The sequence below is a fragment of the Mesoplodon densirostris genome, chromosome 2, assembly GCF_025265405.1.
Source record: "Mesoplodon densirostris isolate mMesDen1 chromosome 2, mMesDen1 primary haplotype, whole genome shotgun sequence".
NCBI lineage: Eukaryota > Metazoa > Chordata > Mammalia > Artiodactyla > Ziphiidae > Mesoplodon > Mesoplodon densirostris.
In genome coordinates, this window is record NC_082662.1 from 187,783,971 (window position 1) to 187,799,546 (window position 15,576).

At 44.2% G+C, this 15,576-nt stretch overlaps 1 protein-coding gene across 1 annotated transcript in view; it reads left to right on the forward strand.

Moving 5' to 3' along the window:
• Positions 1 to 5,718: 5,718 nt before the first annotated feature.
• The window catches only part of F13B (coagulation factor XIII B chain), a 32,683-nt gene continuing 22,825 nt past the window's right edge, over positions 5,719 to 15,576 (forward strand). Inside the window, exons 1-2 of the mRNA XM_060088675.1 lie at positions 5,719 to 5,782; positions 13,250 to 13,450. Of these exons, the coding sequence (XP_059944658.1) occupies positions 5,719 to 5,782; positions 13,250 to 13,450 (265 nt within the window). The remainder of the gene's footprint in view (positions 5,783 to 13,249; positions 13,451 to 15,576) is intronic.

Here is a 15,576-nt window from a genome sequence, read left to right on the forward strand (position 1 = left end):
TTTAAGATCTATTATCTAAGCAACTTTCAGATATACGATACAGTATTATTAACTATAGTTACCTGCTGTGTGTTACATTTCAATGACTAATTTTTTTTACAGCTGAAAGTTTGTACTTTTTCTTTACCCATTTTGCCCAACCCCCCATTCCACTTCCAGACTCTGGCAACCACTAATCAATTCTCAGTATCCATGAGCTCAGTTTTCAGTTGGTTTAATTGTTTTTTGGTTTTGTTTTTACATTCCACATGTAAGTAAGATCATATGTTGTCTTTCTCTGACTTATTTCACTGCTCATAATGACCTCAAGGTCCATCCATGTTTTCACAAATGGCAAAATTTCATTCTTTTTAAGGCTGGATAATATTCCATTGAATACGTATACCACACGCTCTTTATCCATTCCGCCATCTGTGAACACTTACGTTGCTTCCATATCTTTACTATTGTAAATAATGTTGCAGTGAACGTTGCATGTATCTTTTTTCTTTTTTTTTAATTTTTTAATTTAGTTTTGGCTGCATTGGGTCTTCATTTTGGTGCGTGGGCTTCTCATTGCAATGGCTTCTCTTGTTGAAGAACACGGGCTCTAGGCACGTGGGCTTCAGTAGTGTGACACAGTAGTTGTGGCTCATGGGCCGTAGAGCACAGGCTCAGTAGTCCTGGCGCACGGGCTTAGTTGTTCCGTGGCATGTGGGATCTTCCCGCACCAGGGCTCGAACCTGTGTTCCCTGCTTTGGCAGGCAAATTCTTAACCACTGTGCCACAAGGGAAGCCCTGCAGTGTACTTTTAATGGTGATTCAAATTTAATTTTGTGACTTTTGTTTCAGAACTTCCTGGGTAGCTTTTCTGCATTGCATTGACCAGAGCAACACTCCCATTCCTGTCACCAAAATCCAAAGAATTTACATCCTTATTTTGACTGCTCTGGTCTTTCCATTGATTAGAACCTCTGAAAGAGTGAAAAGAAAAAAAAATAGCTGAGGGAGTCTCACTCCTTGTCTAAATAACAGCTTCCTAAGGCAGTGAGAAGAGGCTCTAATCTGAGGTCCATGGACTTGTATCTAAGCAGTGGTTCAGCTACACTTAAGAACCTGTCCTTCCCCTTTAGTTTATAAATGCTTGCTTTACATGGAAAGGTATATATTTTTTTCTATCTACATAATACTTTTTTACTTATTCTTTTTTGTTATGTGGAGCTAAAGGTTTGCTGTGGGTTTTTTTGGTTTTGTTCTTTTGTTTTAGAATTTACTCTTTTATAGTGTAAAAGCTCACTGTTCTTTTTAAAAACCAATTGTTTATGATGTGTTATGGTTTCTGCTTTAAAACAATACTTGTCTTTTATTAGCTGTTGATTTCCCTCAGCTTCAGGTCTGGGTGAGCTGATTTCACTTAACACACCAAACCACTAAGATAATACCTACAAACATAAGGTTTACCTTTTACAAATTCTTTTAAACTCTGTTACCTTATTTAATCCTTACATCAAACTCATGGAGTCCTTATCCACATTTGTAGATAAGGCAACACTGTCAAAGGGTTTGTGTCCAATGGATCAGGGTAGGCAACTAACTTCACTCTTCTGAGTCTTCCATGTCTATTTTCTCATCTATCGGTTGGAAGTAATGTCAACTGCAGCTGTGCGTGGTGCTCAAATGAGAGAAAGCTTCAAGCAAAAGTCTGGACTCTGTGTCCTGAGTAAATGTTCTCTTCCTAATTTTTAATGGGGAAATATGCTCAGAGGGTGGAAATATTTATGCATAGTTTTATTCTTAGCAGTTGACAGAGCTGGGATTCCCATCCAGGTCTTATAATTTTAAATCCCATGCACTTTCCCTTATATTGATTTATAGACATGAGACATGGTTCCTTCCTAAAGACATGTTAGGAGGTTGAGGGAACAATTCTAAGAACAAGAAGCTACATCAAACAGCTATCAAGGAGGTTGGGATGTTTTGAGGAGACCAGTGGTTCTCAAACTTAAGAATGCATCAGAATCACCTGGAGGGCTGGTTAAAATACTTTTGGGTCCCCACCTTCAGGGTTTCTGATTCCATATGTGTAGAATAAGACTAGAACTTGCATTTCTAAGAAGTTCCCAGGTGATGCCTCTGCTCCTGGTCCAGGGACCACATTTTGAAAAGCACTGTAGTAGAAAATAAATATTAGAACATCCCTTAACTAAAACACACCCCACACCTTCAGTGAATTAGCATGTCACGGTATGACTAAGCAGCACTTCTCTGAGATGCCTCAACCACTTGCATCAGATTAGTCTGGATTGTTTGTTAAATGAGGGAGATTTCTACTCACCACTCCACACTTACTAATGTGAATTTCTGGGGGTAAATACAGAAAACTCGATGTTAAACAAGGTCTTATGTACGCAGATGGCATCTAACGAACTACTAGGTAAAGTGTTATACTTGCCAAAGAATGACAGAAATTCACAGTTAGCATAAAAATAGGTCTACAATACAATGTATCTAGGCCTAATAATGAGTGAGGGCCAGAAGACTGTCATTTGGATATTTTTGTAGAGCAGATTTATTGGGGTCAATCCAAGGAAAACTTTTTAATGTTATTTTCAGTTCCTTTTAATCTCCTAGTCATTCTTTTTAAAACTTCAATAATACTGGTGTGTTAGAATCTGCATAGGACTGCTGTAATGTAGGGGGTTTGTCATTTGGGTCTGAGTCTTCATAATGACATTCAGTTAAAATCACCAGCCATCCTACTGAATGGGATTAAGCTACGTGGTGTTTCCGTCCTGACTGCATGTTACCTCAGTGGTGAGCTTTAAAAAAACCACCGGTACCAGGACCCCGCTTCAACATCACTCCTGGTGTGGACATAGAGGGGGGTCGGGGCGTTTTTACTTTTTACAAACCCCTGAAGTGATCTCTGTAACCAGGGTTATGAACAACTCAACTGGATGGTTTAACAGACTCATTGGTGCCAGTTCTGGAAATAGGAGCTTTTGTTCTGCAAACGAGTAGAGGCTAACATGAGGCTGCTTGCACTTCTTCAAGAAAATAAGCCACCCGTCTACTGTGCAATGAGTTTGATGCTAATTTGATGTGACTGGGAGACTTGGATGAACTGACTGGCAAGGCAGCCCCAAACCTGACTCTTCCCTCCTCCTTCACGGCCAGGCTTCTCAGGCAGTTATGGTCTTTGCACTTATGGCCACAAGGGGGCGGGCCAGATCCATTTAATTACAAGGCAGCTTCAGTTGTCACTGGCTGCAACTACCATTTTCTGATTTGTCACTAATAAAAAGTGTAAACAAAGGCCACAGAATCTTAGGACTAGATGGAAATATGAGAGATCATCTTGTTTATTGATTTTCAACCTTTTTTCAATCTTCTCCCAAAGGAGGAGATGTAGCCCGCTTTTTTTTATTGTAATTCTGACTTTCTGCTGTCTTTCAGAATCTAGATAAAATAGTAAGATTCTTATCTCAGACACATGGCAATGCTCCTGTTCAAAAAATTAACAGTGATGCATATCCAAGAATGCCATTACTGAAGGTAATATTTAAAAGAAAGTAGTATAACAGATCTGTTCCCTCATTTGTTTGAGTTACCTAAGAAATTTTTTTAGAGGGTGGAGTTGGGGGGTGAGGGAGACCAAATAAAGATTTACAAAAGGGAAAAAGTAAAATGCTTTATGTTTTATTTCTGTTTTTACACCTCTGAGGGTATTTGTCTCCATACAATCTGAAGTTTTATAGCTAGACTATCACTGCAGTCTGAAAAGCAGGTATCAGTCATAAATCCCTTTGTGTCTCTCAGAACTGACTCGCTTTCCCTGCCTTCGTCTATAGATTGTCACAAATGATGGAAGGGCTTACTCATGGGAAGTTGGATGGAAGCGGAGAAGGCAGAGAAAAGAAAGATGGAGAGAGCACTCTGAGCATCTTTTTTGCACATGTGCTCTCCTCCTGGGTTAGCCGATTAACCTTTCACTTAAGGATAAAAAGACTAGCACTACATTTTGTTATGCCTTAAGAAAGAAAATAGACAGACTAAAAATCAAAAGCCTTTGCAGCCACAAAACATACACCTAAGTAATGTTGTTTCTAATTCAAATCTGCTAAATAAATTACATATATACAACCATCCCCAACTTTTTGAAAGATATAATTTTAATGAGAAAGTCAGAACTGAAACTTCCTTTGACCCCATAGATAATGTTAATGGCCAAAGTGAAGAGAATAGTAAACTTATTCTTACCCCCAAACTGTTCTTCAACTTTGAACATCACACAAAGCCGAGGAAATTTTCTAAATGCAAAAGAATCTTTAAAATTACTGGGTTAATGATATATTTGCTTTAGTTTTTAGAGGAGCACACACAAATACCTATTACTTACTTTGAAATGTGTTTAAAAAGGACAGATGAATAGATGAATAAGTACATGATTTTAAAAAGTATAATAAAATGTGAACGGTAGAATCCAGGGGGAGGTTATGTTTGAAATTTTTCAAATTAAAAAATAATCTTTGAAAATAAGCAGAGGTCATCTTATATTCCTTAACTGGAAGTCACCCAAATGTCCATGAAGAGTAGAATGGGTGGGTAATTCGCACCATACTAGCAGAGTGGAAAACTGCAGGGAAGGAGTTATCTTCTGCAGCCCAAGACCAGAACGAATCTCACAAGCAAAATGTTAAACAAAAGAAGCCAGATATTAAAAAAAAAAAAAAAAAAAAAAACTCCAGGATTTCATTTATGTAGAATAAAACCAGGCAAAATTGACCTATGCTGTCAGAAACCAAGATTGTATTTATACTGGGAGTAGACCTCACCAATGACCAGGAGCAGGGACTCTGGGAACTAGTGTATCCTCTTGTTCTGGGTACTGGTTCACAGATGTGTTCAGTTAGTGAGAATCCATTGATCTGTGCACTAATTTTACATGCACTTCTCTCTTACTATGTGGCATTTTAATAAAAAGTTCCTGAACTGAAATAATAATAGTTCCCATCTCACGGTATTATTTTGTAGTTTAAACTAAAACCCATTAGAATGTAAACTCCATGAGGACAGTCATTGGAATCTATTTTTTCACTGCTATAAACCCAAGACTAGAGCATGTCCTGGTATAGACCAGATAGTCAAAGCATTTTTCATGAAAGATAATTCATGAATAATTCACAGTGCTTATCTAATCACCTGCCACAGCATACAACCTCTTTCAACATTAGACTTTACAATCAATAATATTGTTCTATCACTGCTCGAGACAATTAAGGCCACTTTTCCCTTTAGCAGTGCAGTCTAGACAACACTGTTTTCACATCAGGGATCCATTAATTCATGTACCTAAGTTCATCCCTTCATTTGATCTACAGTGGTAAAGAAATCAATGGCCACCAATGAACTTTACTCCATGGACTTACATTGGGAAATTAACATTGAAAATTTACCCTGCTTTTTATGCAGCATGAGTTAATTATTTTGCTGCTGTTATCGTTGCCCTCATCAGTGGTCATGTTCTTATTGGACTGTGGTGTGAAAAGTACTGTCAATTAATGTAGTTGTGTATTTTTAGTATTATTCTAAACTGTTTTAAATCCAATATAAGGCTTGTTACAAAGGAACTTAGATGTTGTAAATAATTAACTTTTTTCAGGAGACGTATTGTGTACTTAATGAGGAGTCCCTAGTACTTTAGAATGGTTAAACCCTTTATTAAGCACACCATAGAAGATGAGGTCGAAAGGCTTGGTTTTGATTATCATATTAATCATCTCAGGAGAACTCAATGCAGAAGGTAAAGTTAACTTTAAATATTCTTTATTCTCTAATAATTACAAAGGGAAATTCTACCATTATTTCTCTTGAGCTTTTAATATAGTCTTTCATTTTTATGTACCAATTTTATAAAAAAGATACTTATAAATATAATTATATTATATATAATTTATATAATATATAAAGTTATAAAGTTATAATATTTATATAAATATAAATAAATATTTATATTATAATAGTTATAATATATAATTTATAAAGTTATAATATTTAGAAAGACTTCTTCCTTTGAGAAAAACTACTAAACTATTCTCAGAGTAGCATAGCTTAGAAAACCACAACAAGACAAAAAAAAAAAAAAAAAAAAACCTTTTCCATCTTTAGTTTTGAGGGTATAGGAGACCAGGATCTAAATACTTCAAAGTGTTTTCAGGCTAACAGGCTAACGGTACCACCATTTGAAGCTGTAAGTTAACCTTAATTCTAATTTCAGACCAGAATTCATTCCTAACACTGCACAGCTTGTACAATTTTAATTCTCTGCTCTTAAAGAGAGAGCTTTCATGTGGGAAATTTTGAAAACAACCAGAAATCATCAGCAAGATCTTTGACTGTTGACACCTTGATTTTTATCCTAATTTTTATTCTTTGGTTGAAGACAGTAAGTAATGATTAGTAGGAGGACCATATGATTGTTTATGTAAATGAGGACATGTCTCATGGTGAAAGCAGGTTTTATTAATACTCAAATGGGACGACAGGGGTAAATCAGTACTATCCAGACAAGCAATACCTGTGGACTCCCTAACTGTTAGAAAGCTTTCTACCCAGACTGCCTCATGTGTGAGGTGAATGTGAGTGTGCAAGTGTGGGTTATTTAGGAAGAGTTAACGGTGTTCTTGGGCTGTGGGGATAAGAAGCCAGGCAAGTCATTAAGTATCAGCAAGGGTAGTAGACAAAGTAGGAAACCACAGCCATAAGCCTCTTTTAAAACACCTTAGGAAATTTGTTGAAATAAAATATCCGACAGATTATATATAATTGTCTTAGTTGAATAGTTTACTACAAATTTTTTGCCAGAAGAGGCTCTGCAATTAAAATTATGAAAGTGAAATAAATAGAATTCATCTTACACATTTAATTCTACAATAAGATAATTTGTGCGTGAAGTTTCCTTTTATTTTTCTGTCTAAATAGGGAAAAAAACACCGATATAATTGTCTATTATCTATACCATGAAAACACTGCAATATTCTAGCTAATTTTCTAATTATTGTGTAATTATAATCTCCTTTCACACAAACAAAGAAATGTCAGCTGCCTGAAGACAGGGACCATGACCTCATATTCCCATGCTTCCCCCACCCCCATCCGGAATCTTAGGGACAAGATCAAGTTAACTATACCCCTCATTTCATATGACCATCACTGGCCTATGAAAAGTGTCACTTTTGTTTTATTTATACATTTTCCCTCTTCATTCCTGACCCTGAATTCCATTTCCCTTTCAACCAAACTCTTGAAAACCCAACTGTTGAAAACCAAACTGTTGGGACCCACTATAATATTTGATATATCCTTAAATATGCAAATATCTTTGTAAACTATGTCTGGTTTTGTGTGTTTTACATTCATATAAATGGAAGCTTGCCATAGATTTTATCTCCTTATTGTTTCATTTTACTTGCTACTGTTTAAACATATTTCCTTGTTGCTGAATCTAGTTTATTGCTCTTAAGTGCTACCTACCTTCATATATTTACTTATCCACTCTCTGAAGGATGGACACATAGTTTCCTCTAATTTCCTCCTAACCTCAAGTAACTCTGAAATGAGTGCTTTCATGTAATCACCTTATTTCTCTGTGACGATTTCTCTTGCCTGTATATATCCCCCATGTGGGGCTATGGGCTCAATTCCTTTTCTTCGTTTCCTGATTTGTAACAGATTAGCATTTCCCTCTGCTTTCTGCCTTTTAAAGAGCTGATTTGTGGGAGCTCTTTGCAGACAATACATTTTAACTTCTTGTCAATTTTAGACATTGCAAATTCCTTCTTCCAAAATGTGATGTGTGTGTTTTGTCAACAATACTTTTCATGGAAAGACATTCTCAATTTTCATATAATCAGATTCATGAACTTTTGCCTATAGTTTCTGCTAGTTCTAAAGAGTCTTCTTTGTAAATCCCTGGTGGTATGAGTATGGAAAATGGTGAGAATCCTCAGGGGACGGGGCCTCCCCTGCACATGTTTTTATCTGCTCCTTCCTTCCATCAGACTCTGGAAAGTTTCTTTTACTCATAATTCCTTGCCCACTTCCCTCAGCCCTGGGAGGGCACTGCTATTATTTTATATCTCATGGCAGCAAGAGGGTTGTCTGTCGTCCCCAAGGCATTGAAGGCAAAATAATCCCAGCGGCCCAGGTCTTCTACACACCTGCTGCTTCCTCCAAACACAAACCCTAGGGGCTGCTCAATAACTGCTTTCTTTTAAGTGTATTTATGATTTTAAAGTCTCCAACATAAGGATAGATTTTTAAAAATAAATGTCTTCTTTGGAGTATAATGTATGCAGAAAAATGCAAAAATCATAGGATGCCCCTCTATAAATGTTTATGAAATTTTACTGCACGTGGATCAACATATAGAACATTGATTGGCACTCAGAAGCCTCCTAAACGTCCCTTTTTAAAGGACTAAACCTCGGGTAACCATCCTGACTTCTCTGCCCATGGATTACCTGGCACGAGGGTGACGTGCCAGAGGTGGTGGAAGAGGCTTCCAGAAGGATGGTCTCCAGAGCCATCCTGGAGCGGGAGCCAGTGCTGCCAAGCCCCAACTCCCCAGAGACCAAGGAGGAGCCTGCCCCCACCCCCTGAGCTTGAACACATCCCCAGAAAAAGCATTGGAGCCCCAGGAGAGCTGTGGGACTGGCCTGGGCCACCAGCTTCCCTGTGGCACCCTCCTCTCCATCCTCCTCTTCCCCATGGCACCCACCTCTGCATCCTCCTCTTCCCTGTGGCACCTTCCTCCTCATCCTCCTCTTCCCCGTGGCACCTTCCTCTTCATCCTCCTCTTCCCCGTGGCACCCTCCTCTCCATCCTTCTCTTCCCCGTGGCACCTTCCTCTTCATCCTCCTCTTCCCCGTGGCACCCTCTTCTCCATCCTTCTCTTCCCCGTGGCACCCTCCTCCCATCCTCCTCTCCCCCGTGACACCCTCCTCTCCATCCTTCTCTTCCCCGTGGCACCCTCTTCTCCATCCTTCTCTTCCCCGTGGCACCCTCCTCCCATCCTCCTCTCCCCCGTGACACCCTCCTCTCCATCCTTCTCTTCCCCGTGGCACCCTCCTCCCATCCTCCTCTCCCCCGTGGCACCCTCCTCTCCATCCTCCTCTCCCCCGTGGCACCCTCTTCTCCATCCTTCTCTTCCCCGTGGCACCCTCCTCCCATCCTCCTCTCCCCCGTGGCACCCTCCTCTCCATCCTTCTCTTCCCCGTGGCACCCTCTTCTCCATCCTTCTCTTCCCCGTGGCACCCTCCTCCCATCCTCCTCTCCCCCGTGACACCCTCCTCTCCATCCTTCTCTTCCCCGTGGCACCCTCCTCCCATCCTCCTCTCCCCCGTGGCACCCTCCTCTCCATCCTCCTCTCCCCCATGGCACCCTCTTCTCCATCCTCCTCTTCCCCGTGACACCCTCCTCTCCATCCTTCTCTTCCCCGTGGCACCCTCCTCCCATCCTCCTCTCCCCCGTGGCACCCTCCTCTCCATCCTCCTCTTCCCCGTGGCACCCTCCTCTCCATCCTCCTCTTCCCCGTGGCACCCTCCTCTCCATCCTCTTCCCTGTGGCACCCTCTTCTCCATCCTTCTCTTCCCCGTGGCACCCTCCTCTCCATCCTCTTCCCTGTGGCACCCTCTTCTCCATCCTCCTCTTCCCCGTGACACCCTCCTCTCCATCCTTCTCTTCCCCGTGGCACCCTCCTCCCATCCTCCTCTCCCCCGTGGCACCCTCCTCTCCATCCTCCTCTTCCCCCTGGCACCCTCCTCCCATCCTCCTCTTCCCCGTGGCACCCTCCTCTCCATCCTTCTCTCCCCCGTGGCACCCTCCTCTCCATCCTCACCACAGGGGAAGCAGGAGACGACCATCTGCAGAGGATGAAGGCTCTGCCGATCATACGGCAACAGCATTGCCGAGGATGAGAGCCAGGGTCTGGGCCTCCCAACATGCCTCTCCTGAGGTGGCACCCTCCCCTGAATGGACTGACATGGTCCCAGACTGTAGAGTTCTTTGGGTTTGGCCTCAGTTCTGGTCCTTGCCTCAGGTCCAAGGAGGCCATGTGAAGCCCAGGCTGCTGCCAGCCCCACCCTCCCCAGAAGCCATCCAAAGGCAAATAAAGTTAGTCATTTGGTGGGAGGCCTGGTGAAGGGGCGTGGGAACTGCTGAAGCCGAAGATCAAGCAGAGGCTGGTGGATGGGGGTGAACCACCCCCAACCCAGCCATAGACCTTGGGACAGAACCACACATCAAAGCAACAAGCACCCAAAAGTAGAACCTGGGGGGATCCTCATATCCAGGGGGCCTCCTGCCTTCTCACCACAAAAAGAAAAAGTCCTTCAGACAGTGGAACTGCTCCTGCAGCTGGGAGTCGTCATCTCTGGCTCTTTTTCCCTGACCTCTGCCACCTGCTCCCAAAGCCTGACTCTCCCCTTGTGGGACCGAGGGCTGGAGACAAAAGAACAGGGAGTTCCTGCGGTGTGGACCGTTTCTCACTCTGCGAGCACCCATCCTTCCTGGCCCAGGCCTGCTGCTCCCATCATGGCCCCCTGGGCTGTCCAGACGGGAGGCCCTGGGATCAGGAGCCAGGGAACAGCCTTGGAGGCTGCCTCCAGGCCTCCCTCTCCGGGTCTCACAGCGGGGCGTGTGCACCTTGTCTGACTGCTCCCGGCGAGGCCGGCTCTGGGTGAAGCTCAGTCCTGGTGGGAGAGGTTCCTTTCCCTGCACGGATGCCCTTGGCTGCCTGGCTTGACCTCCTGCACGATGACCCAGGTCCTCGCCTCGTGCGCTGTGTCTTTGGAAGCTCCAGACAGGCTCTTCTCCTCGTGGTCACACTGCTCTCTGGACCCCAAGACTGTCCTCTGGACCCCAAGACTGTTTCTCGGGTTGGCAGGTGGCCTGAGAAACCGAGTTACCGTTCAAGCTCTGCAAGCTGATGGAGATGCAGACGGCCCCCACCTGTGGCCGCTGGCGGGGCCAAGGCAAGAGCAGTGCAGTCCGCCCAGCATTGCCGGAGGACCCACCCAGCCTCGTGCGAAGAAGCGATGCTCAGGGCACCTGGGTGCTCACCAAGCAGGAACGCAGCATGACCATCCAGGCACTGGCTCTCCTGAATGTCCACGAGTCAACCTTCCGCCCCCGCGCACCTGGCACCGCCCACGGGTCTCAGGTCTTCCACGCGCTCCGTCGCCCCCACGGCCTCTCCCCCACAGCAGCTGGGTGGTGGTGCCTTTCAGAATACGGGAAGGCAGGTGAGAGGAGGTGGTACCTGTGATGACGGTGGCCCCTGCTCTGGGAAGGCGCCTCTGGCCTGCGCGTCCGAGCTTGATGCCACCAGGATCTCTGAGCCCAGGGGCAGTGACCTGGGTCAGTTCCCACGGGCGCCAGGCTGCCATCAGCTACAACCACCGCTTTGGGTAAAGGTCTGTGTTTCATCGGCTCCTGTTGGGATTGAGGGCGGAACTCCTGGGCCTGATTTTTCTCGGCCATCTCTGCTGAGGTCCTGGTTGACCCTCGCCCCTCCCCCTGATGGTCGGAGGTCTGATGGGACAGGAGGAGGGCGCCGGGCTCATCCTCTCAGCTGCCACCACACGATACTCTTGAGAAGATAAAGCGTCAACCACCCTAGGACCTCAAGTCTCGGTGTAGGGTCCCTTGATGTGTCCGCAACGGCACCTCCCACTGTGCAGTCTGGGAACCTGAGAACAACCATCCAACCCTCACATTCTACCACCGGCACCGATCCCTGCCTTCAACCTTTTGTTGCAGGGGGGCCAGTTCTTCACTTCCCGTTTTACTACATTTCTCCTGGCTGTCTCTGCCTGACAGCCGTGGCAGCTTCCAGAGCAGACTGGTCCTCCTGAGGGGTAAGAACCCAGCTGGCACCTGCTGGAGGGGTTCCAGGCAAGTGTACCCACAGGCAGCCTGCACATCTGATGAGAGATGGGCATGGGGCCTGGAGCAGGTCCATGGCTGAGCTCTCCAGTGAGGTGACAAGGGCCCAGGGGGAGTGGCTGGGGCTTGGTTGAATGAGTGGGGGAGGGGTGGGGGGATGAAGCCTAGGGGAGGAGGGGCTCCTTCTTCTAGGAGTGTTACAACTGGGAAAGGTAGGAGGTGGTGCGGTTGGCAGGAAGAAAAAGGAGGGGACTCAGTAGGAGATTAGGTGACACAGCAGAGACAATCATAGGTCTGTGAGATTCACCATCAGCATCAACACTCGTGTTACTGTGTAATATCCCTTGTGTGCACAGTCTGACGTGTGTTTGTCTTTTCTGCCGTCAGTGGGCACTTGGTTGCTTCCAGTTGGCACCACATGCAGAGACTTGCCAGGAACACTCTGTTACACATGTGGGTGCCCAGAGATGTGCTTTCAATGTGGTTTGTACCTATTCTGCCGTACTGTTTTCTCAGGAGAGGTCGTACCTGTTTCCACTCTTACTTGCAGTGGTCTTGAGCTCCCTTTTCTCCATGTCCACCCCAACCACTGGGGTAGTCTGTCTCTTCCAGGTCAGTCATTCCTGTGGATGTATGGTTCTATCTCATGGTGATTTAAATTTGCCTTTCCCTGATGACTGATAAAGCTGAGTCCTCTTTGCTAGACCTCTGACCGTTTAATGTAAGGTTCTCACTCAAGTCTTTTATTTTTTCACTTGGTTGTCTGTCTTTTTCTTAAAGAACAAAACAAGACAAAAGCCATTCACATGAAAACTTGTAACTGCGTATCTTAAGGAGAACCTCATCTATTCTAGAACTTTCCCATCCAATAATACAGTGGCCACTAATTGCATGTGGCTTTTGAAATAAGACTAGTCCATATTGGGGTGTGCCATGAGTATAAATACACACTTAGTAGGAAAAAAATAATATTAAAATTAACTTCAACTGTTCCTTTTATTAATGTGCCTGCTAGAAATTTAAATATACATATATGGCTTGTGTTTCTATTAGAACGTGCTGTTTGACAAAGTTAGGGAAGCCTTCCCTGAGGAACTGGCCTGCCCAGATTTATTCTGACTGTTGAGTGCTGTGGTTGCTAGCAGATTACTTCCTGATTGAAAAGGATTGGCAAAAAATACCCTAAAATGTTAAGTAATAAAAATAAGTACTGGGTACAGTGTCTGCAAACTCTTTGAATTTAAAAATCTATTGTCACTTGATCAAAAATTGTATGGTTTTAAATATATTTTTCAGTGTTCAGCTTGATATTTTCTTATTTCAGAGAAACCCTGTGGTTTTCCAAGTGTGGAAAATGGAAGGATTGCCCAATATTACTATACTTTTGAAAGTTATTACTTTCCAATGAGCATAAACCAAAATCTGTCATTTTCCTGCTTGGCTGGTTATACAGCTGAAACTGGGAAACAAGAGGCCCAGACCACGTGTACGGCAGCAGGATGGTCCCCAGAACCACGGTGCTTCAGTAAGTCAGTGGCGGGGTCAACGTCATGTGATAACACGGAAATAAATGAGCTTGTAAAACTAGCATCCCCTAAAATACGGCAGGTGTCTAAAACCTTTTGGTAGATAAGAACAAAATTGCTGGCCAACTGTCTTTTTTACAAAATGAAGGCATATACTGTAATTCTGTAAATCATGTCTTTCATTAAAATGTTATCTTATTTATCTGTTTTTAATATTACCCTGTGAAGAGAATACGGATAGTTATTGAAATTGTTATTATCACATTGCAAGGAAGAGAGGCACCACTGCGTGAACACAGCCTGAAGGGGCTAGTGCGCCACAGCTGGCTGGGAGGGAGTCTGGGGAAAGGTCTGGAGCTGCCGAAGAGGCAAGAGACTTTTTCTTACCTCTTTGTTTCCTGGTGCGTGAGGAGAGGGGATTAAGAGCGCTGCTTAAAGGAGCTCCAGAGACGGGCGTGAGCCGCGGCTAACAGCGCAGACCCCAGAGACAGGCATGAGACGCTAAGGCCGCTGCTGCTGCCACCAAGAAGCCTGTGTGCGAGCACAGGTCACTATCCACACCGCCCCTCCCGGGAGCCTGTGCAGCCTGCCACTGCCAGGGTCCCGGGATCCAGAGACAACTTCCCCAGGAGAACGCACGGCGCGCCTCAGGCTGGTGCAACGTCACGCAGGCCTCTGCCTCCGCAGGCTTGCCCCGCATCCGTGCCCCTTCCTCCCCCGGCCTGAGTGAGCCAGAGCCCCCGAATCAGTGGCTCCTTTAACCAGGTCCTGTCTGAGCGAAGAAGAGACACCTTCAGGCGACCTACACACAGAGGCGGGGCCAAACCCAAAGGTGAACACCGGGAGCTGTGCGAACAAAGAAGAGAAAGGGCAATTTCTCCCAGCAGCCTCAGGAGCAGCAGATTAAATCTCCACAATCAACTTGATGTACCCTGCATCTGTGGAATACCTGAATAGGCAAGGAATCATCCCAAATTGAGGAGGTGGACTTTGGGAGCAATGATTTTTCCCTTTTTTCTCTTTTTCTGAGTGGGTATGTTATGTTTCTGTGTGAGATGTTGTCTGTATAGTTTTGCTTTTACCATTTGTCCTAGGGTTCTGTCTGTCCTTTTTTTGTTTGTTTGTTTGTTTTTTAGTATAGTTTTTAGCATTTGTTACCATTGGTGGATTTGTTTTTTGGTTTGGTTGCTCTCTTCTTTCTTTCTTTTTTTTATTACTTTTAAGTAACTTTTTTAATAATTGTTTTTTTAATATTTTATTTTATTTTATTTTATCTCTTTCTTTCTTTCTTTCTTTCTTTCTTTCTTTCTTTCATTCTTTTTTTTCTCCCTTTTATTCTGAGCCATGTGGATGACAGGCTCTTGGTGCTCCAGCCAGGCGTCAGGGCTGTGCCTGTGAGGTGGGACAGCCAAGTTCAGGACATTGGACCACCAGAGACTTCCTGGACTCACATAATATGAATCGGTGAGAGCTCTCCCAGAGATCTCCATCTCAATGTTAAGACCCAGCTCCACTCAACGACCAGCAACCTACAGTGCGGGACACCCTATGCCAAACAACTAGCAAGACAGGGACACAACCCCACGCATTAGCAGAGAGGCTGTCTAAAAGCATAATAAGGTCACAGACAGCCCAAAACACACCACCAGACATGGACCTGCCCACCAGAAAAACAAGATCAAGCCTCACCCACCAGTACACAGGCACTAGTCCCCTCCACCAGGAAGCCTGCACAACCCACTGAACCAACCTTACCCACTGGGGACAGACACAAAAAACAACAGGAACTATGAACCAGCAGCCTGCGAAAAGGAGATGCCGAACACAATAAGTTAAGCAAAATGAGAGGACAGAGAAACACACAGCAGATGAAGGAACAAGGTAAAAACTCAGCAGACCTAAAATATTAAGACGAAATAGGCTGTATACCTGAAAGAATATTCAGAATAATGATATTAAAGATGAACAAAAATCTGGGAAATAAAATGGAGAAAATAAAAGAAACGTTTAACAAGGACATAGAAGAACTAAAGAGCAAAAAAAACCAATGAGGAACAAAACAGTAAATGAAATTAAAAATTCTCTAGAAGGAATCAATATCAGAATAACTGAGGCAGAGGAACAG